The sequence below is a fragment of the Canis lupus genome, chromosome 22 (genome assembly GCF_048164855.1).
Source record: "Canis lupus baileyi chromosome 22, mCanLup2.hap1, whole genome shotgun sequence".
NCBI classification, from domain to species: Eukaryota; Metazoa; Chordata; class Mammalia; order Carnivora; family Canidae; genus Canis; species Canis lupus.
Genome location: NC_132859.1, coordinates 2,950,627 through 2,977,702, shown reverse-complemented (window position 1 = coordinate 2,977,702; position 27,076 = coordinate 2,950,627). Strand labels below are relative to the sequence as shown.

Here is a 27,076-nt window from a genome sequence, read left to right as displayed (position 1 = left end):
TCCAGCAAACTAACGTAGGCTAAAATGTTAGAGAATAAGAAGCCAGATACTTGGCAATAGAACGCTAATTATTTTTCCTTGTCACCTGATCATAAACAAATCTTAGGTCCTGCTTGTGTCTAGAGGTTCTTTCTGTGTAGGAGTATAGAACTATTTTGCTTACTATAATCTTTTCTGCTGAGATATCTATTTGACCATCCTTTTCCTAGAGTATTAGTATTATGAGAAAAGAGACATCTTAACCTACTTGTGTTTGGAAGCTTGACCTGCTTCAGATTGGTATTTGGAATGCCTTGTGGCTTATTGGCTTTATAATTACAAGTTAGTTTCAAAATAATTGCAGGGTAGAACTAGGAGATTCAGAATGAATGATTAGCTCTTCTTAAGAGTTATTGAGATAAGAATTTTCCATAATTGGCTTAAGTACTGCTTGAGTTATAGCCTTTACTAAGTCCATTGCCTTTTCTTTTTAATAGTATTAAGAATCTTATAGTCCTGAGTTGTTTAGCAGATTATTGAGGGATGTTGGGCAGCCCTGGGGTGGTTATCTTTTATAAAACTAAGTATAATGTACTGAAATTCTAGAGGTCTTGATAATTAAGTATGTTTTAAAGAATTTTAGCCTATGCATTTTTAAAGATTTTATTTATTTATTAGTGAGAGAGACACATACACACAGAGGCAGAGACACAGGCAGAGGGAGAAGCAGGCTCCACGCAGGGAACGTGGGACTCGATCCCATGACTCAGGATCATGCCCTGGGCCAAAGGCAGACGCCCAACCACTGAGCCACCCAGGTGTCCCTAGCCTATGCATTTTTAAAGAGCTAAGTTGCATATCTACCTTTAGGGCCAAGACTACATCCCTTTAGGATTGTTATCTTAACGATGTAAGATTCATCATCTGGGGAGGTTGTCTTTAGTTTCTTTTGTAGGAGGTGGGCTAACGAACATGATAAATAGCATAATTCATGTTAACAATACAAAGTTCAAAAAGTGGGGTCTTTGAGCTCAGTTAAATTGTTATACTTTTAAAAAACATCCTATCTTGTAATTTTTATGAATTTTTTATTATATCATTCTTAATGGATTATAAACCTGCATTTTAGTTTGTGTGTTTTTATATGACAGGCAGCTGCTAATATAAAGTGATTTGCTTAAGTTTGTAAGAGGATTTTGGTTAGATCTTATAATGCATTTTCCTTTAGAAATGTAAGATAAATCAGGATTCCTGCAAAACTCAAACCTAAAATGAGCTAGAGGATACCTTAAATTAAGTGACAAGCATAGATACGCCTGTATTGTAGAAGAGGGCATGTATGGCAAACCGGGGAACATGAGTAGTCTGAAGGTTCAGGTCTCTGTGATTCCAGTTATTCTTAGCCAAGTGAGAGTGAAGGTCAAGTGCTATCAGACTTTCCCCCCCCCTCTTTCTAAAGAAAATCCAGAAATCTGGATTTTTATGTAAAATTCGTAATACATTAAAATGTTCTCAATCTTTGGAGTGTATGCTGAGGGCCAAATTAGATGTATCAGTGGCCAGGTGAGGAGCCTGGCCTCTGATAGGCCTCAGTTTCAGCCTTTCCTATAATAACAGTTGGACTCCCAAGTTAATCCACAGAATGCTCTGTAAACTATAGTGAAGTTACAGTATTGCCTTGGGTTCTGAGAGAATGCCATATGGGCAAATTCATATGTTAGCTGCCTTTCCAGAGCCCTAGGTAAAACTGTTGAGAATGTTGGGCAGATTTTCAACAGGCAGAGTTAGGTTATTGTTCATATCCTGTCTTCCTTTGTTGTATTTTGCTTTGAGTCATCCAGGGTCTTTTGTGACCTGCTGTACTCCTTGCTTTTCAGAATCTCCGTCTTCCTTTAGAATTTTCATCTATGTCCTTCATTAATGAGGAAGACAAAACAAATTCATGCTAAACCTTCGCAGTTAGAAACATTAGAATTTATGTATTGGAAGCTTGTACTTATTAACAAGTGAATGTTGGTTGAATTGATGGACTTTCACACGTTGTAATAGAATAGAAATGATTAAGCTGTGTGAAGGCTGGATCTGCTACAATATACTGAAAACATAACAAAATCTCTGAATCTGTGCTGAGTCTCCCTCCATGCTTGAAGGGGGAGAGGGGATAAACTTCGTGATAAAACTAGCCATTAGAGGATTTTTCACTGACTCTCTTCCTTAAATCCACAGTGCTATTATCATCTCTGGAGGACCTAATTCTGTGTATGCAGAAGATGCTCCCTGGTTTGATCCAGCAATATTCACTATTGGCAAGCCCGTTCTTGGAATTTGCTATGGCATGCAGGTACATCTGTGAATTTGCCTGAAGAGTGGACTTAATTTATTCTGTTTGTGACTCTCACTGTATTAATATTTTCTGTCTTTAGAGTATCTAGCATGTTTAGTTGTATGAGCTAATTTGTGCACTGTTTACAGATTGTTTCAGTGTGGCAAAACTGACCTGAGTGGAAATCTGTTTTTAGAGCTGTAACTATATCACTGCATACAACATAACACTGTCCAAAAAAAAAAAAAAAGACATTCAAATTTACATGTTACAGAAATAGTATATGGAACTCCTTTATATTTTTTCTCAATTCTTTTATTGTTGATATATTTTTAAAAGATTTATTTATTTCAGAGAGAGAGAGCACAAGAGCGCATACATGTGCATGAGCCAGGCGTAGGGCAGAGGGAGAGAATGATGGAGGGGGGAGGACGCAATCCCATGACCTCGGTATGATGACCTGAGGCAAAATCAAGAGTGATGTGTAACCCACTGAGCCACCCAGGCGCCAACCCCTTACCCTTTAACCATTTGAGAGTAAGTTGCACACATGATATCCTGTTACTTGTATTTCCAAAGGACTAGGGCTCTATCCTGTGTAACTACAGTATAGATATCAAAATGGGGAAGTTAACATTGATTCAGTTTTGTATTTAATGCACAGATTGCATTCACATTTCATTGTTTGTCTCGTTGATGTCCCTTGTACTTGGATTGTAGTACTTACTGCATTCAGTCCAGGACCATGTGTTCTACTTAGTTGTCACTTCTGCTCCTTTGTTTTGGAACCATTCCTCAGTCTTCTCTTTCATAACCATGACAGTTAAAAAAACAAAAAAAGTCATTTCAGTGACTTTGTGGATTATCCCTCCATTTTGGTTTATTTGATGTTTCCTCATTGTTAGGTTCAGGTTATGTTTTTTTTTGGTTGGAGTACCACAGAAGTGATGCTGTGCTCTTAGAGCCATCTCGTTTGGAGGCATGTGATGTCAGTGTGTGCCATGGCAGGTGATGTTAATTTTGATTATATCAAAATTATTGATACAGTATGTGACACGATATTGTATCAAAAACAATAAATAGGGACTGAGGTCTAGAGATAAAACTATTCTTGTATGAGTTAAGTGTTTAGAACTCTATTTTGGCTACTTTGACACTTTTTTTTAGTTACTTTAAATAGTATAGGTTTATTAGACAAGTAGAATATGATTACTGAATAAGATGATAGATGATACTGAGCCAGAAACGTGCTAAATTCTCACTTAGAATGATTTATTCAATAAGATCTATATACTAAGGAGGTGGGAACAGAAATAAATACATTTAAGAAAAGTTATCTCTAGTGCTTGTAAGCAAAATGATATTTTAGTTGAGATAGTTTTTAACAGTGTGTCTTACTTAACCATATCATTTGAAAATTGAGTTAGCTGGGAAGGTACTCCCTGAGTAATTATTAATTGACATGTTAGAGTAATTTGCCTATTTCTACTGTCAGAAGCGAGATACTTTTTTTTTAATATCAAAGAAGTTTAATAGACTGCAATAAAATAAGCGCCTAGAAAAAGCTTGTGGAATAGATGTCAGTGTTAGAGAAATCCCTCTCCACACATCCTCTAGCTCCATACCCCAATCCCTCAAAACCAAACAAGAAAATCAGAAACAACAAAGGAAATCCTTCCAAGCTTGAATTTCAATGAGGGCCCCTTTACCAATAAGAACACAGTTTCCTACATGATCTAATAGGAAAGCAAAACACAGAAGCACATAAAGTCCACAGATTTCAGTATTTAAGGAACTCGGTATATATTCAAAGGTAAAATAACCCCAACTTTTATAGCTGTACATATTGTTGTAAAGTAAATTAACATATTTTTAAATTTCATATATACACTCTCAAAGGTTCTTCGGGTGAGGTATGTAAACATTGTCTAATGAAAATTTTTCAGTGTCTCAAACCAATAAATTCACAGCATACATTTAATTTTTCATCCGTTAAAGACACAGTGTATTTATCTACCCTCATTAACATAATGGAAATCCAGGCCCAAGAGAAACACGCCAATCATCCGGATTACCATTTGCAGAATTTCTCAATTCACTGCTTTTGGAAAGCCCACCCTCGCACAGGTTGGGAGCACACACTTGGTACCGGGAAGGGGCGAGGCCCTCTGGAGACCCACTCCTTGGGAATCTGGATCACTGGCTTAAGACTCACAAGACAGCAAAAAGGAGCTCACCTGAACAACTACAAAATTGACCTCGGCAATGACAACACTGAGAGGAACCAGAAAGACCTTAAAGGGATGGTAGAGATTCATTTTAGAGCTCCCTGGATCCACAGCTGGATCAGCAGCCCTTGCCCTAATCTCATTCTGAAGGGTCGTGACCTGAAAAAGAATAAAAACCCCACACAGTACCTGAGCCTCAGTTAAATTGCATGGGCTTCCTGTGCTCCCCTGACTTTTTTTTTTTTTTTTTTTTAAGATTTTATTTATTTATTCATGAGAGAGGCAGAGACACAGGCAGAGGGAGAAGCAGGCTCCCTGCGGGGAACCCAATGTGGGATTCCATCCCATGATCCCAGGGTCACGAACTGAGCGAAAGGCAGACGCTCAACCTCTGAGCCACCCAGGTGTCCCCATTTTTAAATTTTTTTTTAAACTCAGAATTTTCTATGATAAGAATAGGTGATGTTAATTTTGACTGGATTCACTTGTTTGTGAATCATTTTGATCTCTTTTCTCTTGTGCCTACCGTTAGGCTTTAGCATGTACTAAAGTGAAGGGAGGACAGGGTCAGAATACAAGTGGAATTAATCTAATTACGAGATTCTACTGACTAAATGGAATCAGTGTTAATTGAAATATCAGCTTTTTAATTTCCTCATGATACTCTGGTCCTCCCTAATTTATTATTGAGAATTATCTATTAATTTTTGATTTCTTGTATATATGGCTTAATAATTAAGATAATGTGTTCTTTCTCCCAATGACTGAATTGTTTTAAGTCTTTGGGTTGAAGATAATTTGAAATTTTAGTATGTGGAGCCTTTTTTTTTTTTTTTTTTTAATTGGTTGAAACTGTTGTGCTTTACTATGAATATTGCACAGAAGGAGGCTGTTTAAAAGGTAGAGAATGAGCAGACCAGTATATTTTCTTTTAGCTGGCTCTGGAGCATTCATTGAAGGAAAAAAATATAAATCAATGTTCACATAAGAATGAATATTTTTATTATACTTGAAACAAGAATAGAATATTAGGAATCACTGGTCTGTAAAAGAGCTTTACTATATTTCATTTCTTGCTAATTGTTATAGTTTTCCACTTTGATTTGGAGGAAATACTGATCCCTAAAAATATGTGATGTTCAAAGTACAAAGGCTACAACAATGGATATTTTTCTTCTCCAGCAACAAGCATTTTCTAGTCAAAGGCTCTGTTCTCTGAAGAGCCAAGTGGTGATAATGAATTTGACTTTGTTAATAACTTATTTTTTAATTTTCTTGTATAATGTTCTTTTTTTTTTTTTTTTTTGTATAATGTTCTAATGAATGTATTTTCTTAGAGCCTTCATCTTGATTAAGTTGAACATGGGAAAGAGGTTGACTTTTTTTATTCATATGCCTTTGCCCTAGGATATATTTACATAACTTATTGATCTCCCATGCTAGAGTAGTCCTACAGCACAACTTAAATATTTTTAGTATATTGAGAGGTATTATTCTGTAAGGAAGAGTCTCACAGATATATTTTTTCAGGACCCACTTAAAGTGAAATGTCTCTGGAAAATGCTGCCTTAATTTAAGTGCTAGTGATTGACTTTTTCCCTTATGCCAGTCCTCCATATAATTGTAACACTTAATTTTTCTATCATACAGTGGGGATCTTTTTTTTATTTTTTTTTATTTTTTTTTATTTATGACAGTTACAGAGAGAGAGAGAGAGGCAGAGACACAGGCAGAGGGAGAAGCAGGCTCCATGCACCGGGAGCCCGATGTGGGACTCGATCCCGGGTCTCCAGGATCGCGCCCTGGGCCAAAGGCAGGCGCCAAACCGCTGCGCCACCCAGGGATCCCTACAGTGGGGATCTTACGGTAGCCAGAGCTAGATGTGCTCACGTTAAATGTGTAGAACAATTTGCTTTTATGTCTTTCTGAACTTACGTAGTAGGACAATGGATTAGGCTGAATTTGGTCCTTTAGATAAAAATTGTCTTTCTATAAAATATTGGTATAGATGATACCATCTAGCTAATATGCTGTTTGTAAAGGACCAATATTTCCTCGTCACTGTTAGTTGGATAAGTTTACACTAAAGGTCTCACCCTAGTTTGTACTTTTTGCCCCCAATAGCATCCTGAAATTTTAGTACATTTCAGTATCTTAAGTACCATTTTTTTCTCATTCACTGAATTCCTATCATCAGAGCCTTTTTAGTTGCTTCCTGGTAATTCTTTGCTTTAGAAGAAAAAAGTCTCCTCATTGCTTCTTTTATCTCTATATACCCTTGCTAAGCACAAGAAATGAAATAGAACTTTTGAAACTCTTTCAAGTGAGAGGCAGCACTTTTCTTGAGTTGTTATTCATTCCTTTTTTTTTTTTTTAAGATTTTATTTATTTATTCATGAGAGAAACAGAGACATAGGCAGAGAAAGAAGCAGGCTCTATGCAGGGAACTCCATGTGGGACTCCATCCCAGGACCCTGGGGTTATGCCCTGGGCTGAAGGCAGATGCTTAACCGCTGAGCCACTCAGGCGTCCCCATTCCCTTTGTTTTCTTTCTTTTCTTTTCTATTTTGTTTATTTATTCATGAGAACACAGAGAGACACTGGCAGAGGGAGAAGAGGCTCCATGCAGGGAGCCTGATGTGGGACTCAATCCCAGGTCTCCAGGATCACACCCTGGGCCGAAGGCAGTGCCAAACCGCTGAGCCACTTGGGCTGCCCTCCTTTGTTTTCTTTGTAGCTTTATACCTAAGTTCATATCCCTAAGTAATACATTATTTAGTTTTGCCCATTGACCCTTATGTAAATGAAATCCTGTGTGTATTATCGTCAGCTTTGGTTTTAAGATTCATTGATGTTAATACATTTAATTGTAAGTTACTCATTTTCACTATTGAATTTATTATTTAGCACAGATTAATCATATATTCACTGTTAGTATTGATGGCTTTTTTCCAATTTTTTTGCTATTTTTAAAAAAATTTTATCTATCTATCTATCTATCTATCTATCTATCTATCTAACTATTCATGAGAGACAGAGAGAGAGATAGAGAGGCAGAGACACAGGCAGAGGGAGAAGCAGGCTCCATGCAGGGAGCCGGACGTGGGACTTGATCCCTGGTCTCCAGGATTAGGCCCTGGGCAGAAGGCAGGTGCTAAACCACTGGGCCTCCAGGGATGCCCTCAAAACAGAATATTAAAACAAACTGTAACAAGAAAGCAAATTGTTTCATTATACATAAAAGTTCTCTCTTCCTCCACAAACACAAGCTTAGCTAGGTGTTCAACTCTTTGCATTTCAACCTTAAGTAGCATAGTTAAGAACCAGAAATATACCTGGAAGCCTCCTGAACAGGTGAGATAGCTTTAAATTTTACTGCAGCCCTTGGCTTTGTAACATTTAATTTGGATTTTGTGGGCTTTTAAATTGTGTTGAGTTTCAACAGTTTTAGTTCTCTTGATCACTCAGCTGTCCTCTAAGGACAGCAAGTTAGGGGAGGTAGAGGTGCATAAAGTTCACGGCGTCTATAGAAGAAAGCACTTATTTTCCATCAACTTTTATTTTATTTTGTTTGTTTGTTTGCTTATTTATTTACTTTTAAGATTTTATTTATTTATTCATGACAGACAGAGAGAGAAAGAGAGAGAGGCAGAGACACAGGCAGAGGGAGAAGCAGGCTCCATGCAGGAAGCCTGATGTGGGACTCGATCCCAGGTCTCCAGGATCACACCCCGAGCCGAAGGCGGTGCTAAACTGCTGGGCCATCAGGTCCAGCAACTTTAATGAGTGCTTTGCGCTACATACTTTGTTACCCCCTGGGACTGGGAAGAGACTTGAAGACCTGGGGGAGAGAACAGGTGTATTTTGGTCTATTTTGGCAAGCACTTAGGTAGCTTGCGCGGCTGGAGTAGAGAATGACGGGGAAGAAGAGCGGTGATAGCGGCAGGGGGGACTGTCGCAGTGTTCCTAAACTGGGTGGTAGTTCATGTCCTGCAGAGAGTGTTGGATACCTGGGTTTTCTGTTTGGGAAATACTGGGCCAAATGAATGAACAAGTTTATTTCCTACTGAACTTATTAACCCAAGGTTTTATCTCAGGAAGCTTTATTGTGAATGTCTTGAGCAGAATGTAGAGGTCAGCATTTATTTGCTGATGGTTTTGAAGAATATTCTGCTGTGCATTATAAGGATGAGCATTGTTTAGCCCTCTGCCTGCTTTTTTTTTGTCAGGAGCAGGGTCAGCCTGTATCCTGTATGGTTACGGCAGGTATCTTCTGACACCTCTGTGGAACAGACGTACTCTGAGATGTGTCACGGTGAATACATCAAGGCAGAAATGTAGAATTTTTGTGTGTGTTTATTTGGTGTTGGGGAGGGGGTCAGGCAAATGTGAGTAATAAATAAGATTGATCCAGGGAGGGGCAGAATGAAGAGACCATTTGGAATAAGAGTCCGTAGGCATAGGGGATTTATAAATGAATTTAATTGAAAGACCAGATCTTCTTGGGGCACCTGGCTGGCTCATTCTCTAACTGCCTGCTGTTGGCTTGGGTCAGGATCCCAGGGCTTCCTGCTCAGCAGGGAGTCTTTCCTCCCGCCTCCTGCCCTTCACCCCCACTTGTGCTCATCTCTCTTTCAAATAAATGCATAAAATCTTTTAAAAAAAAAAAGACAGATTTTCCTGTTTATGCTCTTCCACAACATGGCCTTCTACAGGCTTTCGCACTGTTCCTTTGGGGCCAACGGTTACATCACTTGGAGAAGTTTATGCTTGTCTAGTTTTAATATCACAGCTTTTCATATCGCCTGCTTTAGCTTTTTCTAAGCTCAGAGTACCTTTTAAAATGCTCTTAAATTAAACTCAGATGTAAGTATTAAATCTCTATTTTTAAAGATGAAAATTAAAGTACACTCAATGGAAAATCTGCCAGTGTTTAATAGAAATTAACCTCAGGTCAGATTTCTAATCTAGTTTTGCTTTATAACTATTCCTCATGATAATTGTATAATTATATTTAATAATACCAAGTTGTCTATGTTTATTTAACTCATTATTTTTGGAGCAGAAACATAGCAGATATCTTGAAAACAAAGGAATATAAGTTATTAGCATAAGAAAATGATTGGGTAATTTTTTTAATTTATATTAATGTCAATTTATTTTCTCTTCGAACAGATGATGAATAAGGTATTTGGAGGTACTGTACACAAAAAAAGTGTTAGAGAAGATGGAGTCTTCAGTATTAGTGTGGACAACACTTGCTCATTGTTCAGGTATAGATATTTCTAGATGCATATGCATAGTTTAGTAGAACGACAGATTTAAAGTTGGGATTGTTATTCTTCAGAATTAGAGATTCTATAATTCTTAGATGAATTAAGGCCATATTCATGGTCAGAGGTATAATTGTCATATTTGTTTTCCATTTGAATGTCAGAATCACAGAGGATGATGGTGATGCTAAGTAGGGGGGGTGTAAGGAAAGCACTTGTGACATAACTTGAAAGCACCCGTGCAGTCTTGGATCTATCTCTGTTTGGGATTGCATACTGTGATGCCAACATTTGTAATTTTTCCTTTTTCACTCTTTTTTTTTTTTTTTTTCTTTTTCACTCTTTGAAGTATGATTCTAAACATTAGTGTGCCAGATGTGGCAAATGGATAATTTTTTTTTTTTGATAATGTTTTAAATTATCTTGCATCTACTGAATGTGTTTGTGTATCTCTTCCCTCGTATTTTTGCTGGGTGCTTAGCAAACGACCAATTTGTTGGACTCATTACTAAATATGTGTTAGGTTTCCCTCCTTCTCACTTTCTCTGTATTAAGCATAACTGTACCTGGTGTACTATCTTTTAATTTAGTGAATATATTAATTGGTTTTTGGTCTAGGTAACAATAAATTAGGTGCTGTAGCTTTAATCTATTTAAAAATTGGTAAATGAGCTGTTCACTACCTTCCTGGATTCATTTATCTTCTTGACTTTAAAAAAATGGCTGCATTTTCATTCAGTTTATGAAAAGACTGGAAGCTTTCTGTTTTGGGGTTTTCCATGTTTTGAATAAAGCTCATTTTGTTGGACTATTGATAGGGTTCCTCACTGGCCTGTTTTTTTTTTTTTTTAACTTTTAAAATAATCTCTGTGCCCAATGTGGGACTTGAACTTACAACTCCAGAATTAAGAATCACATGCTTTATTGACTGAGCCAGCCAGGTGCCCCTGACTCCCTTCATTTTGACTTAAGTTTCATTTTTATTTTTTTGTTTTTTAAAAGATTTTAAGTAATCTCTGTACTCAATGTAGAGCTCAAACTTAAAATCCTGAGATCAAGAGTTCCATGCTCTACCAACTGAGCCACGAAGTGTCCCTTAAATTTCATTTTTACTTTAAAACTACATTCCCCCCTTACTGCATTAAATCTATAAAATGCAAGCTGATGTCAGTGAGCCACAGTTACTTTCTTTTTTGGATGAATCTGAGAAGTTTACTTTTATCTATTTATAATTGAAGTATAGTTCACACAGTGTTACATTAGTTTCAGGTGTACAACATGGTGATTCCCTATGTCTGTTATGCAGTTATTTTGTTATATCTTTTAATTGTGCTAATTATTTCTAGCTACAGGTATGTTTTGTTGATTACCATACTTGTGCGCCTAAATTAATTTCTAATGAATAGTTTTCTTCATGTTGGACAGATCAGAAATTTTAAAACCCAAGTTATAAACTTATTTTTATCAAAATGGAGATATATCCCTGTTTAGACACAAAATGGCTCCTCTTTAATTTTGAGGAAGAGCATAAATAAGTGTATCTGTTCAAAGATTCTTGTTTTTCAAAGGAAGATTAATAAAGCCAAGGTGGCTTAAAATAATCTTAGGAACTGAAGTTACTCATTTCCAAAATATATTTCAAATCCAATGCGTGTTCCACTTCATAACGGAGAGGTGTTGCTTACGTTCATCTCTAAAGTGGCTAGACTTGAGAACCATTTTAAATTCATGGTGGTATGTGATATTGCAAGAGGCTTTAAATCTAAAGATCTGGTTAAAATGTAAAGTTTTTCTGTCTTCCTAGCTCTAAAATTCTGGGACTCATTCACAACCTACATTAATCCTAAGCAACAATAATGACAGTAGTAGTAAGTCTGAAACATCCTTTTTTTTGGCTTTAATGTACTTTATCTTCTTGCTTTATTTTTAAGTTACCTTTAAATTTCTTAATATTTAATAATCAGCCCTCTCAGGTTTTCTCACAGTGTAAAAAATATCTTTTTATAGTTGATTTGTTTGAATCAGGGTCAAGAAAAAGTCCACATATTGCATTTGATAAATATTACTTGTATCTTCTTTAATCCATGCCTTTAACTTGTTTGGCAGATGAGAAGTAGAGGTCCACATTACTACTGGGTTGTCTTTGTTTCTAGGCCTCTTCAGTGAATAAAGTTAGTCAGTATGTATTCTTTTAGAGGGAACAAAATCAGTGTACACCTTATTTCCATTTAAAATCAAAGTTTATGGGGTTTTTATCTCTTTTGATTTTGTGTATCCTTACTCTGAGGCTGAAAATCTCAATTCTTAAATATTTAATATTGTTTTGATCTATAATATGCAGGATTTTATATTATATAAAGCTGCTAAATAACAGTATCAGTATTAGTACTATTTCTGATATAAAACTACTGAATGTTTAGATTTCTGCAATGCCTTCTGTTCTTAAGATAAATCCAAGTAGAGATAAAATTTTAAATTATTAAATTGTAATTATTATTAAATTATTATTATTTTGTAACTTCCTGAAATTATTTTTTATGCCTGCATACCACCAACTTTTAAATATATGCTTGTCAGTTTTCAGTTTTTCCTGATTGCCTTTTTTGAGATTTAATATTGTTAGTGGGTTTATAATACATAGAATAAGTTTAAATTCTAGCAGTGTTGTACTATTACATACATACTTCTTTCTGTTTTTTTGATTTACTCATATAGTGAGTTAGTATTTCTAAAGGAAAAGAACAAACTTAAGATCCCCAGAATGTCTTTATCATCTTATAACTAAAATGTTCAGGCATGATGATTACAGTTTACAACACTGTATTGTATACTTAAAAGTTGTTAAGAGAGTAGATATTAAATGTTCCCCATACACATAAAATAATGGTAACTATGTGCTGTATGTGTTAACTAACCTTATTGTGGTAATTATTTCATTATATATATCAAATCATCATGTTATACATCTTTAGCTTTATGTTATATGTCAGTTATATCTCAATAAAGCTGGGTAAAAATAAAGCATAAGATCCCATTGATCATGTCTTTAATTAAGATATTTGTATGTTGTGTGTGTTTTTATTTGTTTTTTTTGTATGTTTAGGGGCCTTCAGAAGGAAGAAATTGTTTTGCTTACCCATGGAGATAGTGTAGACAAAGTAGCTGATGGATTCAAGGTTGTGGCACGTTCTGGGAACATTGTGGCAGGTGAAAACTCTAAAACTTTTGCCAATTCTGTTTTAAACTTATCTGAAGAGTCTAAGAATATGTTTCTGCATGAGGTGCTGGTTTGTTATTTTTTTAATTTTTTAAAAAGATACTGTAAATGTCATGGGATCACCATTAATTTATGAAGGGAATTTAATATTAGATTATTTAGAAGTCACTTACTGGTTTTCTCTGAAATATTTTTAAAAGTGTTCACTCTAATAAAAGTTCTCCAGATGTAAAACACTACTTTTACATCTCAGGAAAAATTTGAGAATGGTCTATTTTTCTAGTGTGCTTATTAATTCATAATTAGATTTTTAAATGCTTTTCTTAGATATACATAGGCGTGTATCTTGGACATCGGCAAAACACCAGACTGAGCACTCAGAACATTTCTCTGAGCCCGTGTTGGCAAAATGTGACCTGTGGGTCAAATCTAGCCTATAACCTATTATTTATTAAAGGGTTATGATAGGGGATCCCTGGGTGGCTCAGAGGTTTAGCGCCTGCCTTTGGCAGGGGGCATGATCCTGGAGTCCCGGGATCAAGTCCCGTGTTGGGCTCCCTGCATGGAGCCTGCTTCTCCCCCTCTGCTTGTGTCTCTGCGCCTCTCTCTCTCTCTCTCTCTCTCTCTCTCTCTGTCTATCATGAATAAATAAAAAATAAAAAAATAAATAAAACTTGGCTCTATCTCTAAAAAAAAAAAAAGGTTATGATAAAAGGGATTGTATGCCTGTGTTCCACAGAGCCTAAATTTTTACTATTTAGCCCTTTGTAGAAACATTGTCTAATCTGTACTTTATTTTTTTCAAGTTTTATTTATTTATTTTTTTAAAGATTTTAAAAATTTATTTATTCATCAGAGACAGAGAGAGAGGCAGATACACAGGTAGAGGGAGAAGCAGGCTCCATGCAGGGAGCCCGACTCGGGACTTGAACCCTGGACGCCAGGATCACAGCCTGGGCCAAAGGCAGGCCCTAAAATGCTGAGCCACCCAGGTGTCCCTAATCTATACTTACTTACTTACTTACTTACTTACTTACTTACTTTATTTATTTATTTATTTATTTATTTATTTATTTATTTATTTATTTATTTAAAGATTTTATTTATTTATTCATGAGAGACACAGACAGAGAGAGAGGCAGAGACACAGGCAGAGGGAGAAGCAGGCTCCATGCAGGGAGCCCAACGTGGGACTCGATCCCGGGTCTCCAGGATCACACCTTGGGCTGAAGGCAGGTGTTAAACTGCTTGGCCACCGGGGCTGCTCCCTAATCTGTACTTTAAAGCCATTTTTATTCTCTTCTTTTTGAGGAAGAGGAATTGATTTTCTGGCAGTTGTGACTTTTTACCCTTCTTATTTGAATAGTTATTATGTAAATAATTACCAATAATCCTGGAAGTCAGTTAAAGAAACAAAGTGGATTTACCAATAAAGTTCTTTTTTAAACAATGCATGGTAAAAAAAGATTTGTCATGGATAAACTGAATTGAGTAATCTGCCTGCAATTAATATTAGAATAGGAATGATCCAGAATGGTTTTCATATCAAAATGTTTTTATTTAATATAAAAGATAAACGGTGGTAGATGGATTATGTATTTTTATTCACTTAACAAATGTTTGAGTGCCTACTTTGTGCCAGTGACAGTTCCAGGTGCCAAGGGTAAAGTAATGAAAAGTGGACAAAAATCTGTTTTTCATTTTAGGTGGGAGTAGGGATGGGACAGCTAATACACAAACAAATACAGAATATGTCAAGTGTCAGACAGTGTTTAAGTACATTGAAAACAATACAGGAACTGTAGAGTTTTGCAGAATATGTGTGATTAAGGTTGTTACTCTTTATTTAGGATATTTTGGGCAGGGTATTCCTGTAAAATGGACATGAAGTAAGTGCTATTAACCCTTCTGGACATTTGGAGGAAGAGGAGATAGCAGTACAAGTCTAGGATGGGACCATGTTTGAGGAACAGCAAGAAAGACTACATGGTTGGAGCTGGTAAACATAGAGGAAGATTGGTAGAAGATGAGGTTGGAGAGTTTGTCAGGGTGGCCAGAACACAGACCACTATGAAACTGTTGGCTTTACTCATGGTCTAATTTCAGGATTACCTTGGTTACAGTGAAGTGAAAAGAGAAAGGGTCAAATGTAGAAGTAGGGAGGTCAGCTAGGAACCTATTGCAGCAATCAGGAGCAAAGGAATAAGGAATAAGGTTCTAGAGGTGGAAGTAGTCAAGAGAGCTTGGTTTCCCATATGGAGCTTGTATGTATTTTCTTAGATTTATACCTTAATATTTCATTTATTTGGCTGATAATCGGTTTTAATTTCATATTCCACTTGTTCATTGCTATTATATAGGAAAGCAATGAACTTCTGTAAATTAACCTTACATCCTACAACTCTGCTATAATTACTCACTAGTTCCTAGAATTTTTCTGTTGATTTTTTTTTTCAGATTTCTGTATAGATGATGATGTCATCTGAGAACAAAGAGAGTTTTATTTCTTCTTTCTCAACCTGTATGCCTTTTATTTCCTTTTCTTATTGCAGTAGTTAGGACTTTTTTTTTTTTTTTTTTTTAAGATTTTATTTATTCATGAGAGATACAGGTAGAGGGAGAAGCAGGCTCCATGTAGGGAGCCCGATATGGGTCTCGATCCTGGGACTCCAGGATCACACCCTGAGCCAAAGGCAGGTGCCAAACCGCTGAGCCACCCAGGGATCCCTAGGACTTTTTATATAGTGTTGAAAAACAGTGGGGAGAGGGAACATCCTTGCCTTGTTCCTGATCTGAGTGGGAAAGTTTTGAATTTCTGTTATATGATTTTAGCTGTAGGTTTTTAGAAGATATTCTTTATCAAGTTGAGGGAGTTTCCCCCTATATTCCTAGTTTACGGAGAGTTTTTATCATGAATGAGTGTTGGATTTTTTCAGATGCTTTTTCTGCATCTATCAAATCAGATCATATAATTTTAAAAATCGGTGGAGGCCTATTGAAATTACCTATTTCTTGTGTGAGTTTTGGTAAGTTGTGTCTTTCAAAGAATTGGTCCATTTCATCTGTGTTATAAAATTTGTGGACATAGTTATTCATAATATTCCTTTATTATGTTAAAGTCCCTGGGACCTGTAGTGATGTTTCCTTTCTCATTTCTGATATTAGTAATTTGTGTCCTCTCTCTTTTTCTTAGTTAGCCTGGCTAGAAGCTTACCAATTTCGCCTGATCTTATCAAAGAAATAGCTTTTGATTTTTTTTTATTTTTGTTGTTGAATTCCTGTTTTCAGTTTCATTGATTTCTCTTTAATTTTTATTTGTTTTGATTACTTTGGATGTAATTTGTCCCTCTTTATTTATTTCATAAGGTGGAAGTTTAGGTGATTGAGTAAATCTTTTAATATATGCATTCAGTGCTGGAAATTTTCCTCTAGGCACTATTTTTGTTGTCTGTTGGTGTTCTGAGACCAATTTCCAGTGTGTGGGAGAGTTGAGGAGGGTTTCCAACACCAACAAGCAATTCTTACACACCAGTATGGTATTTGAGAGGGCATCTCTCTCTCTCTCTCTCTTTCTTTCTTTCTTTTTTTTTTTTAGATTTTATTTATTCATAAGAGAGACAGAGAGAGGGGCAGAGACACAGGCGGAGGGAGAAGCAGGCTCCATGCTGGGAGCCCGACATGGGACTCGATCCCCGGTCTCCAGGTTCACACCCTGGGCTGAAGGCGGCGCTAAACCACTGAGCCACCTGGGCTGCGCTTGAGAGGGCATCTCAATTCAGCTCAATTCTGATATTATGTACCCAGAGTGTACATAGCACCAGATTTCTGGGGTTGAGGGCTGCATCCCACAAGACCACCACCCCCTTCCCTACCCACACATACTTCAGACACCAGTTGCAAGCCCAGGTTATCACTGTGCCTCTTACTGACCAACTATAGATTGGAGGTTCCAGTGACCCCCCTCCTTGGATTTCAGATATAAGTCGGAGGTCCAGGTTATGTGTATTCCGACTGACTGGCTGTAAATCAGAGATTCCCATGATCTCTTCCTCAGTTCAGTTAATTCTCTAGAGTGGCTCACAGAACTCAGAAACATTTTACCACTAGGTCATTGGTTTCTTATAGAAGAGTGTAATTTCAATGGAATATTCCTCAGCCATTAGAAACGACGAATACCCAGCATTTGCTGCTTCAATGTGGATAGAACTGGAAGGTATTATGCTGAGTGAAGTAAGTCAATCGGAGGACAAACATTATATAGTTTCATTAGTTCGGGGAATATAAAAAATAGTGAAGGGGATTAAAGGGGAAAGGAGAAAAAATGAGTGGGAAATATCAGAGAAGGAGACAGAACATGAGAGACTCCTAACTGGGAAAAGAACAAGGGGTAGTGGAAGGGGAGGTGGGCGGGGAGTGGGGGTGACTGGGTGACGGGCACTGAGGGGGGCACTTGACGGGATGAGCACTGGGTGTTATACTATATGTTGGCAAATTGAACTCTAATAAAAAAAAATACACACACACAAAAAGAAGGGTATAATTTGGGAACAACCGGATGGAAGAGATGTATAGAAGGGCAGAGAACGAGGAAGTGGCGTGGAGCTTCCGTGAAAGTTCCAAGCCTCTAATCACATGATTGTCTTGGCAGCCAGCCCCCATCCTTAGGTGCTTTTCAAAAGCTCTCATCTCTTAGAAAATTCCAAAGGTTTTGGGATCTGTGAGCCAGGAACTGTAATGAAGACCAAATAGAGGTTTCTTAAAAGTTATAATATTGCACCTTGCATCCTCCAAATTTTAGAACGTTGGTTCATTTCACTTTTGTTTAGTTCAAAATAATGCTTCATTTCTCTTAAGATTTCTTCTTTCATCATTGTTACTTAGAAGTCTTTAGTCTCCAAGTGTTTTGAGATTTTCCATCTGTCTTTTGGTTAATGTGATATCTGGTTTAATTCCATTGTAGTCTGAGAACAGACATTGTATGAGTTCTGTTCTTTTAAATTTATTAAGCTGTGTTTTATGTCTCAAAATGTGGTCTGCCTTGGTGAGTGTTCCAAGTGAGCCTGAGAACAATGTATGTTCTGTTGGATGAAGTAATCTATAGATGTCCATTACATCCCAGTTGATTGATGGTATCGTTGTGTCCTTACTGATGTTCTGCTTGTTGGGTCTGTCCATTTCTGATAGAGGGATGTTGAAATCTTCAATTATAACAGCGGATTCACCTATTCTATCACTTTTTGCCTCATGTATGTTGATGATCTGTTGTTATGTGCATATATACATTACAGATTACTGTCATCCTTGAGAGTTGACCTCTTTATCATCATGTGTGCCCCCTCTTTATTCCTGATAACTTTCCTTGGCCCAGGCCTACTCTGGCTGACATTAATATAGCTCTTCTGCTATCTTTTATTAGCGTTAGCATGATGTACCTTTCTCCATCCCGCCCCCACCCCTTTTTTAAATTGAAGTATAGTTGTCACAGAATGTTATATTAGTTTCAGGTGTACAACATAGTGATCTAACAACTCTGGTCAGCAACTCTATGTATTGCGATGTGCCAGCTACAAGTGTAGCTACCGTCTCTCATCATACAAAGCTATTACAGTAACATTGGTTGTATTCTATACCTTTCATCCCTGCGATTCCACAACTGGAAGCTTGTACCTGTCACTTCCTTTCACCCATTTTGCCCACCCTCCACCCTCTTCCCTTTGTATTTTTGAGTCTGTTTGTATTTTTTTTTTTTTTTTTAGATTCTACATATAAGTGGAACCATTCATCTATTTACTTTTAATCTGTATGTATCTTCATTATTTTTTAAAAATGATTTTATTTATCTGATAGAGCAGGGGAGAAACCATGAACAAGGGGAGGGGCAAAAGGAGAGGAAGAAGCAGGCTCCCCACTAAGCAGGGAGCCCGATGAGGGGCTCTGTCCCAGGACCCTGGGATCATGACCGGAACTGAAGACAGACGCTTAACCAACTGGGCCACCCAGGTGCCCCCCTCTGTGTGTCTTCAAAGTAGATTTCTTGTAGGTAGTATATAATTAGGTTTTGTTTCTTGACAATCTTTCTTTGAATTGGTGCATTTAGACCATTGACATTCAAAATAATTATTGATAACTTGATAATCCATCTTGATAAAGTTGGATTAATATTTATCATATCAGTTACTTCTGTATTTGTTGCTCTTGTTCTTTGTTTCTATTGTCTTCCATTCTTCTACCTTTTGTGGTTTCAATTGAACATTTTATGAGATTCAGTTTTCTCTCAGCACGTCGGTTATACTTCTCTTAGAGAAAGTTGTCCTACATTTTGCAATATACATTTACAACGAATTCACATTCATTTTCAATTTTTATTTATTTATTTATTTATTTATTTATTTATTTATTTATTTATTTATTTATGATAGTCACAGAGAGAGAGAGAGAGGCGCAGAGACAGAGGCAGAGGGAGAAGCAGGCTCCATGCACCGGGAGCCCGATGTGGGATTTGATCCCGGGTCTCCAGGATCGCGCCCTGAGCCAAAGGCAGGCGCCAAACCGCTGCGCCACCCAGGGATCCCCCATTTTCAAATACATTACCCGTGAAGTTGTATAGTGTTAACTTGATAAATCTAGATAAACCTAATTTTTCCCTCCCATTTCTGTCATCCATTTCACTTATACACCAGCATGCCTATGTACACGTGTATGTAACCATATGTAATTGAATACATTGTTGCTGTTATTATTTTGAAGAGAGGGTTATCAGCTCAATTATGAAGAAAAAAGTTTTTATTTTACCTTCATTTATTCCTTCTCTGATACTCTTTTTTTTATGTACACTAAAGTTTCTGACCTTTATCATTTTCCCTCTCTCTAATGAAATTTTTATCATTTCTTACAAGGCAAGTTGGCTGGCAACAAACAACCTCAGTACTTGTCTGAGAGAGTCTTTATTTTTCTTTACTTTTGGATGATAATTTCTCAGGGTACAGAATTTTAAGTTGATGGGTTTTTTTCCCCTCTCAACATATTTTTAAATTTAATTTTTTTAGCTCTTTTAGGATGGACAACATTGTAAGATATTTAAAGTATGCAGTGTGCTGATTTGATATAGGTATACATAATAAAAGGAGTTAACTGACAAATCCATCACCTCACATATTTGCCTTTTTTTGTGTGTGAGAATATTTAAGTTCTCTTAACACAGTATTGGGTAATTAAATTTGCTATCAATTATAGTCATGATACTATTAATTGGATCTTCAGACTTTATTTGTCTTACAATTGAAAGTTTGTACCCTTTTTACCAACCTCTCCCTATTTCCCCCCACCAGGCCCTTGCGATCACTTTTCCATTCTCTATTTCTGATTTCAACTGTTTATTGATTGATTGATTCTACATATAAGTGATACTATGCAGTATTTGTCTTTGGCTTATTTCACTTAGCTTTATGTCCTCCAGATTCACCTCTGTTGCTGCAAATGACAGGAGTTCCTTCTTTTTAAAAGCTGAATAGTATTCCACTTTGTGTGTGTATATTATGTTTGTGTTACAACCTATGTATTTTTCCTTGATCCCTTGATAGACACTTGTTTCCCATGTCCCGTCTGTTGTGAGTAATGCTGCAGTGAACATACAGACATCTCTTTGAGATAATGGTTTCCTGTTCTTTGAATGTGTATCTAGACGTGGGATTTCTGGATCATACAGTAATTCTAGTTTTAATTTTTTGTGGAGCCTCCATACTGTTTTCCTTTTTTTTTTTTTTTTTTTTTAATTTTTTTTTATGTATTTATTTATGATAGTCACACAGAGAGAGACAGAGAGAGAGAGAGAGAGGCAGAGGGAGAAGCAGGCTCCATGCACCGGGAGCCTGACGTGGGATTCGATCCCGGGTCTCCAGGATCGCGCCCTGGGCCAAAGGCAGGCGCCAAACCGCTGCGCCACCCAGGGATCCCTCCATACTGTTTTCCATCGTGACTTTTATATTCCCACCAGCAGTTTACAAGGAGTTCCTTTTCTCTGCCTCTTTGCCAGCAATTATCTTGGCTTTTTCATAGTGGACATCCTAATAGGTGTGAGAGGACATCATCATTGTGAATTAGATTTGCATTTCCCTGATGATTAGCGATATTGAGCATTTTTATGTACCTTTTGGCCATTTGTAGGTCTTTTGAAAAATATCTCTTCAAGTCTTTTGCCCATTTTTAAATTGGGCAGTCAGTGGTATTTGTTGTTGTTGTTGATGGTTTCCTTTACTGTACAGAAGCTTTTTAGTTTGATATAATCTCACTTATTTTTTGCTTTTGTTGCCTTTGCTTTTGATGTCAAATCCAAAAAATCATTGCCAAGACAGGTGTCAGGGGGCTTTTTTCCCTGTGATTTCTTCTAGGAGTTTTGTGATTTCAGGTTTTACATTCAAGTCTTTAATCTGTTTTGAGTTGATTTTTGTATATGGTATAAGGTAGGGATTCTGTTTCATTCTTTTGTTTGTGGCTGGCTGGTTTTCTGAGCACCATTTTTGAAGAGACTACCCTTTCCTCACTGTATGTTCTAGGCTCCTTTGTTGTAAATTGGTCATATATACATGAGTTTATTCTGGGCTCTTGATTCTGTTCTTTGGTTTGTGCGTATTAGTCCAATACTGTACTGTTTTGATTACTATCGCTTTGTAATGTAGTTTGAAATCAGGACCTCTGATACCTTGTGCTTTGTTTTGTTTTTTTCCCTCAAGATTGCTTTGGCTCTTTTGTGGTTTGATACAAACTTTAGAATTCCTTTTTTTCTGTCTATGAACAGCCATTGGAATTTTGATAGAGATTGAATTGAATCTGTAGATTGCTTTGGATAGAATAGATATTTCAAGTTTTCTTCTAATCTATATAGGTTATTCATTTATTTGTGCCTTCTTCAGTTTCTTCATTTTCAGTATATAGATCTTTCACCTCTTTGGTTAAGTTTGTTCCTAAATATTTTATTCTTTTTGACGCTATTGTGAATGGGAACATTTTCTTAATTTCTCTGATAGTTTTTTAATTTACAGAAACATAACTGACTTTGATACATGGATTTTTCTATGTCACAGTGTTGCTGAAATATGTTTTTTGTTGTAACAGTTTTTGGTGGAGTCTGTTTGAGAGCTTTGTTTTTTTCTTGATGTAATTATTAATTGCCATAAACTTCTCTCTTAGAATTGCTTTTGCTACATCACATTATCTTTGGTTGTTGTTTCCATTTTTATTTGTCTCAGATTTTTTCTTTTCCTTTTTCCTTTGACCCATTCATTTGTCAACAGCATGTTTTTTAATCTCCACGTATTTATGGATTTTCCAGTTTTGTTTTTGTAATTGATTTCTAGTTTCTTAACCATTGTGGGTGGAAAAGACATTTGATAGGATTTTAATCTTCTTAGATGAGATTGGATTCTGATATATTTTTGAAAGGAGAGACAAAGGAGTTGCTGTTGGATTGCATGTGGAGTTGGGGGAAAAGGAGTATAGTTGAGTTTTAACTCCCGTATTTTTTGGTCCACGCATCCAGAAAGTTGAAGTTTCTGTTCACCTGATGGGAAAGAATGCAGTTATGCAAGTCTGTATACAACTCAAGATGCTGGGTGCCTGGGTGGCTCAGATGGTTAAGTGTCTGCCTTCGGCTCAGGTCATGATCCCAGGGTCCTAGAATTGAGCCCAGTATTGGGATTCCTGCTCAGTGGAGAGCCTGCTTCTCCCTCTCCCCCTACCCCTCCCTCCTGTTCATTCTTTCTCTCTCCCTCTTTCTCCATCTCAAATACATTAAAATCTTAAAAAAAATTCAAGATGCCTTATTAAACATAGAAATAAAGGTATGAGTAGGCAGTTGTCTAAGTCTAGACTGTAGAGTAGAAAACTGGGCTAGAGGTATAAAGTTGGGGGTATACTATCATATGGATACAATGTAAAGTCATGAGAGTTTAGATCTCAATGTATGGAGAAGAGACTTAAGGGCTGAGTATTGGGTAACTTTCATGTGTAGAGATGGATAAGATGAGGAGGAACCAACAAAGATTAAGAAGGATCAGACAATGAACCCAGAGAGTGGTGTCCTAGAATCCAAGGAAAGAAAATGTGAGGTTCTTTAGTATAGTAGAATGACTATGAGTTTGGGAGCCTGCTAGGCCTGATTTAATTACTTAACTAGCTGTAACTTTTCTTGGTATCTCAGAGCCATAAACAGGGGTAACGCATGCACAAGTAAACATCTGGCCTAACATCTGTTGCTTAGATAATAATTTGTCAGAAACACATTAGTCAAATCCACAAAGTTACATTTGTGGTTGATAGTATCTAAGAAAGGGATACTTAGCATATTCTGACAGGCCTAATATATGAGGTTCTTCTAATACATAAAATTGATAGCTGCATATTGCATGAGAAAGCCATGTGGGATTGAGAGCCAAAATTGAGTTATCATTGTGTTAAATAGAGTAATCTGGGTGGAGAAGTGAAAGTACTAGGAAATAATCTCTGTAGGACTTAATTCACTGTCCTGTGTAGTTCATTAATTGCTATATAAGGACTTTTAAAGAAAAAATGTGGCCTTGCAGTTTGTTTTGTGTGTCTTTTTTCCTGTAAAAATGCACTAATTTGTATCCATTTTCACATTTATAGAGGAAATTGTGAGGAATTACTGTGGGTACTTAGTTGAGTCTTCAAACATGAAAAAAATTTTAATTTGTGATTATTTTCTCTATAAAGGTATAGCAAATGAATCTAAAAAATTATATGGAGCACAGTTCCACCCTGAAGTTGGCCTTACAGAAAATGGGAAAGTAATACTGAAGAATTTCCTCTACGATATAGCTGGGTGCAGTGGGACCTTCACCGTGCAGAACAGAGAACTGGAGTGCATTCAAGAGGTCAAAGAGAGAGTAGGCACATCAAAGGTTTTGGTAAGGAATTTACATCTGAAAGTCTACAAATTTATGTCATTGTTAGAGCTGACTTTGTCGCCATAGCCCTTCACTGTTGACTGGCTGATGGGCCGTTGTGTGAGTTGCACTGTTTCGAGGTGCTTTTTCAGTTACTGTGTATCCTTTTGGTAAAAACTTTTTAATGGTAAAGGTTTAAGAAGATAGTTTTTATTTTATTTTCTTGCTTATTGTACTCAGCTTGATTTTTCTTTTAATTTCATCTTGTAGGTTTTACTCAGTGGTGGAGTAGACTCAACAGTCTGTACAGCTTTGCTGAATCGTGCTTTGAGCCAAGATCAGGTCATTGCTGTGCACATTGATAATGGCTTTATGAGAAAACGAGAAAGCCAGTCTGTAGAAGAGGCCCTCAAAAAGCTTGGAATTCAGGTCAAAGGTATTCATGAATCCCTTGAGTGAGCTCGTCGCCTTAACCATGTACAGGTTTCTAGGGCGCCTGGATGCTCTAGTCATTTGAGTGTCCAATTTATGATTTTTGGCTCAGGTCAGGATCTCAGGGACATAGGATCAAGCCCTGCCTCCTGTTCCACCCAGTGGGGAGTCTGCTTGAGGTTCTCTCTCCCTCTGCATGTTTTTTACTTTTACATTATAATTATCTGGTTCATGAGGGGTCCCAGGATAAATTTTAAAACTGTTGATAACTCTTTTTTTTTTTTTTTTAAGATTTTATTTATTTATTCCTGAGAGACAGAGAGAGAGAGAGAGAGAGAGAGAGAGAGAGAGAGGCAGAGACATACAGGCAGAGGGAGAAGCAGGCTCCATGCAGGGAGCCTGACGTGGGACTGGATCCCTGGTCTCCAGGATCAGGCCCTGGGCCGAAGGCAGGCCCTAAACCGCTGAGCCACCGGGGGATCCCCTGTTGATAAGTCCCAATGTTATATGCATATCAGTAGAATTCCATCTACCATCCTATTCTCTTCTACTCATTCTCTTTTTGAATTTTCTTTTCCGATCCATAATATTATTTATGCATGAGAATTTCTAAGTCTTCCTACAATAAGTATGGATGTACAGATTATTTTATAAACTGAAAGACTTATACAGAGGAGTGAAGAGTTTATGGTCACTTTTTTTTCTAGTTTTATTGAGGAATAATTGATATACATTACTGTATAAGTTTAAGGCTACAGTATGATGATTTGATTTTTACATATATTTTGAAAGAATTGTCACAAATGTCTGAGTTAACTTCCATATTCTCATACAGGGACAATAAAAAGGAAAAAAAATTATTATTTTTATTTTATTTTTTTTTTGGAAAAAAAATTATTATGTGAACTCTTAGGGTTTACTTTCAACTCTTCTGTATATCAACCAGCAGTATTACCTGTAATCGTCATGTTTAATGTAGCGTTTTTACTTATTTATCTTGTAACTGGAAGTTTATACTTTTTAACCACCTTCTTCCAATTCCCCTTCTCCACATCCCCCACCTCTGATAACAAGTCTGATTTCTTTTTCTATGAGTTTCATTTTTTAGGTTCTTTTTTTTTAAAATTAATTAATTTATTTTTAAATTTTTTAGGTTCTTTTTTTTTAATTTTTTAGGTTCTAAATATTATAAGTGAGATCATACCATATTTGTCTTATTTTACTTAGCATATTGCCTTTAAGGTCCATGTATGTTGTCACAAATGGTAGGGTTTCCTTGTTTTTTTTATGGATGAATAATTTTCCATAGTATGTGTGCACGCGCACACACACACACACACACACACACACACACACATATGTACACCACATCTTTATTCATGTATTGATGTACTTAAGTGGTTTCCATATCTTAGCTATTGCAAATAATGCTGCTATGAGTATGGGAGTGCAGATATCTGAGTGTTTTCATTTCCTTTGGGTATATCTCCAGAAGTGGAATTACTGGATCACATGTTATTTTTATTTATAATTTTTTGAGGATCCTTTGTCTTAAGAAGGATTTCATTTTATTTTTAGAGAGAGATTGTGAGTGGCTGGGGGCAGGCAGAGGGAGAGGGGGAGAGAGAATTCTAAGCAGACTCCACGTTGAGCATGGAGCCCAACATGGGACTCTATCTCACAACACTGAGACGTGACCTTTTTTTATTTTTTTTTTAATTTTATTTACTTATGATAGTCATACAGAGAGAGAGAGGCAGAGACATAGGCAGAGGGAGAAGCAGGCTCCATGCACCAGGAGCCCAATGTGGGATTTGATCCCGGGTCTCGAGGATCGCGCCCTGGGCCAAAGGCAGGCGCCAAATCGCTGCGCCACCCAGGGATCCCAGCTTTTATTATCTCTTATCTTGATCATGGCCATTCTAACAGGTATGAGGTGATATCTCATTGTGGTTTTAATTTGCATTTCCCTAATAAGTAGTGATATTGAGCATCTTTCTAGGTACCTATTGTCCTTTTGTATATCTTCTTTTGAGAAATGTCTGTTCAGGTCCTCTGTCCATTTTTTGATTGAGTAATTTGTGTTTTTCCTGTTGAATTTTATAAATTCTGTATATACTTTGGATATTAAACCTTTATCAGAAATATGGCTTACAGATATTTTTCCCCATTCTGTAGATTCTTTTTTTTTAATCTTTTCTTTTGCTGTTCAGAAATTATTTTACTATTAAAGATTTTGAGAGAGAGAAAGCATGAGCAAAGGAGGAGGGGCAGAGGGAGAAGCAGACTCCCCACTGAGCAGGGAGCCTGATCCAGGGCTCAGTTCCAGGACTCTGAGATCATGACCTGAGTCGAAGGCAGATGCTTAGGCTACTGAGCAACGTAGGCACCCCTGCAGAAGTTCTTTAGATTGATGTAGCCTCACTTGTTCATTTTTGTTCATACTTTAGGTGTCCTCTAAAAACTCATTACCAAGACCCATGTCAAGGAACATTATTCCTATATTTTCTTCCAGGGGTTTCATGGTTTCAAGTCTTATGTTTAGGTTTTTAATCTATTTTGAGTTAACTTTTCTGAGTAGTAGAAGATATGGGTCCAGTTTATTCTTTTACATTGCATATCCAGTTATTCCACCATGATCTATTGAAGAGACTGTCTTTTCTCTATTGAGTATTCTTGGCTCCCTGTCAAATATTAGTTGACTATATATGCTTGGGTTTATT

General features: G+C 36.8%; 1 protein-coding gene across 3 annotated transcripts in view; it reads left to right on the top strand.

Annotated features, from left to right (window-relative positions):
- The window catches only part of GMPS (guanine monophosphate synthase), a 76,879-nt gene that overhangs the window by 26,873 nt on the left and 22,930 nt on the right, over positions 1-27,076 (top strand). For all 3 annotated transcript variants that reach the window (XM_072792182.1, XM_072792183.1, XM_072792185.1), the window contains exons 3-7: positions 2,206-2,320; positions 9,706-9,803; positions 12,907-13,010; positions 23,749-23,942; positions 24,192-24,357. In XM_072792182.1, coding sequence (XP_072648283.1) covers positions 2,206-2,320; positions 9,706-9,803; positions 12,907-13,010; positions 23,749-23,942; positions 24,192-24,357 — 677 coding nt within the window. The remainder of the gene's footprint in view (positions 1-2,205; positions 2,321-9,705; positions 9,804-12,906; positions 13,011-23,748; positions 23,943-24,191; positions 24,358-27,076) is intronic.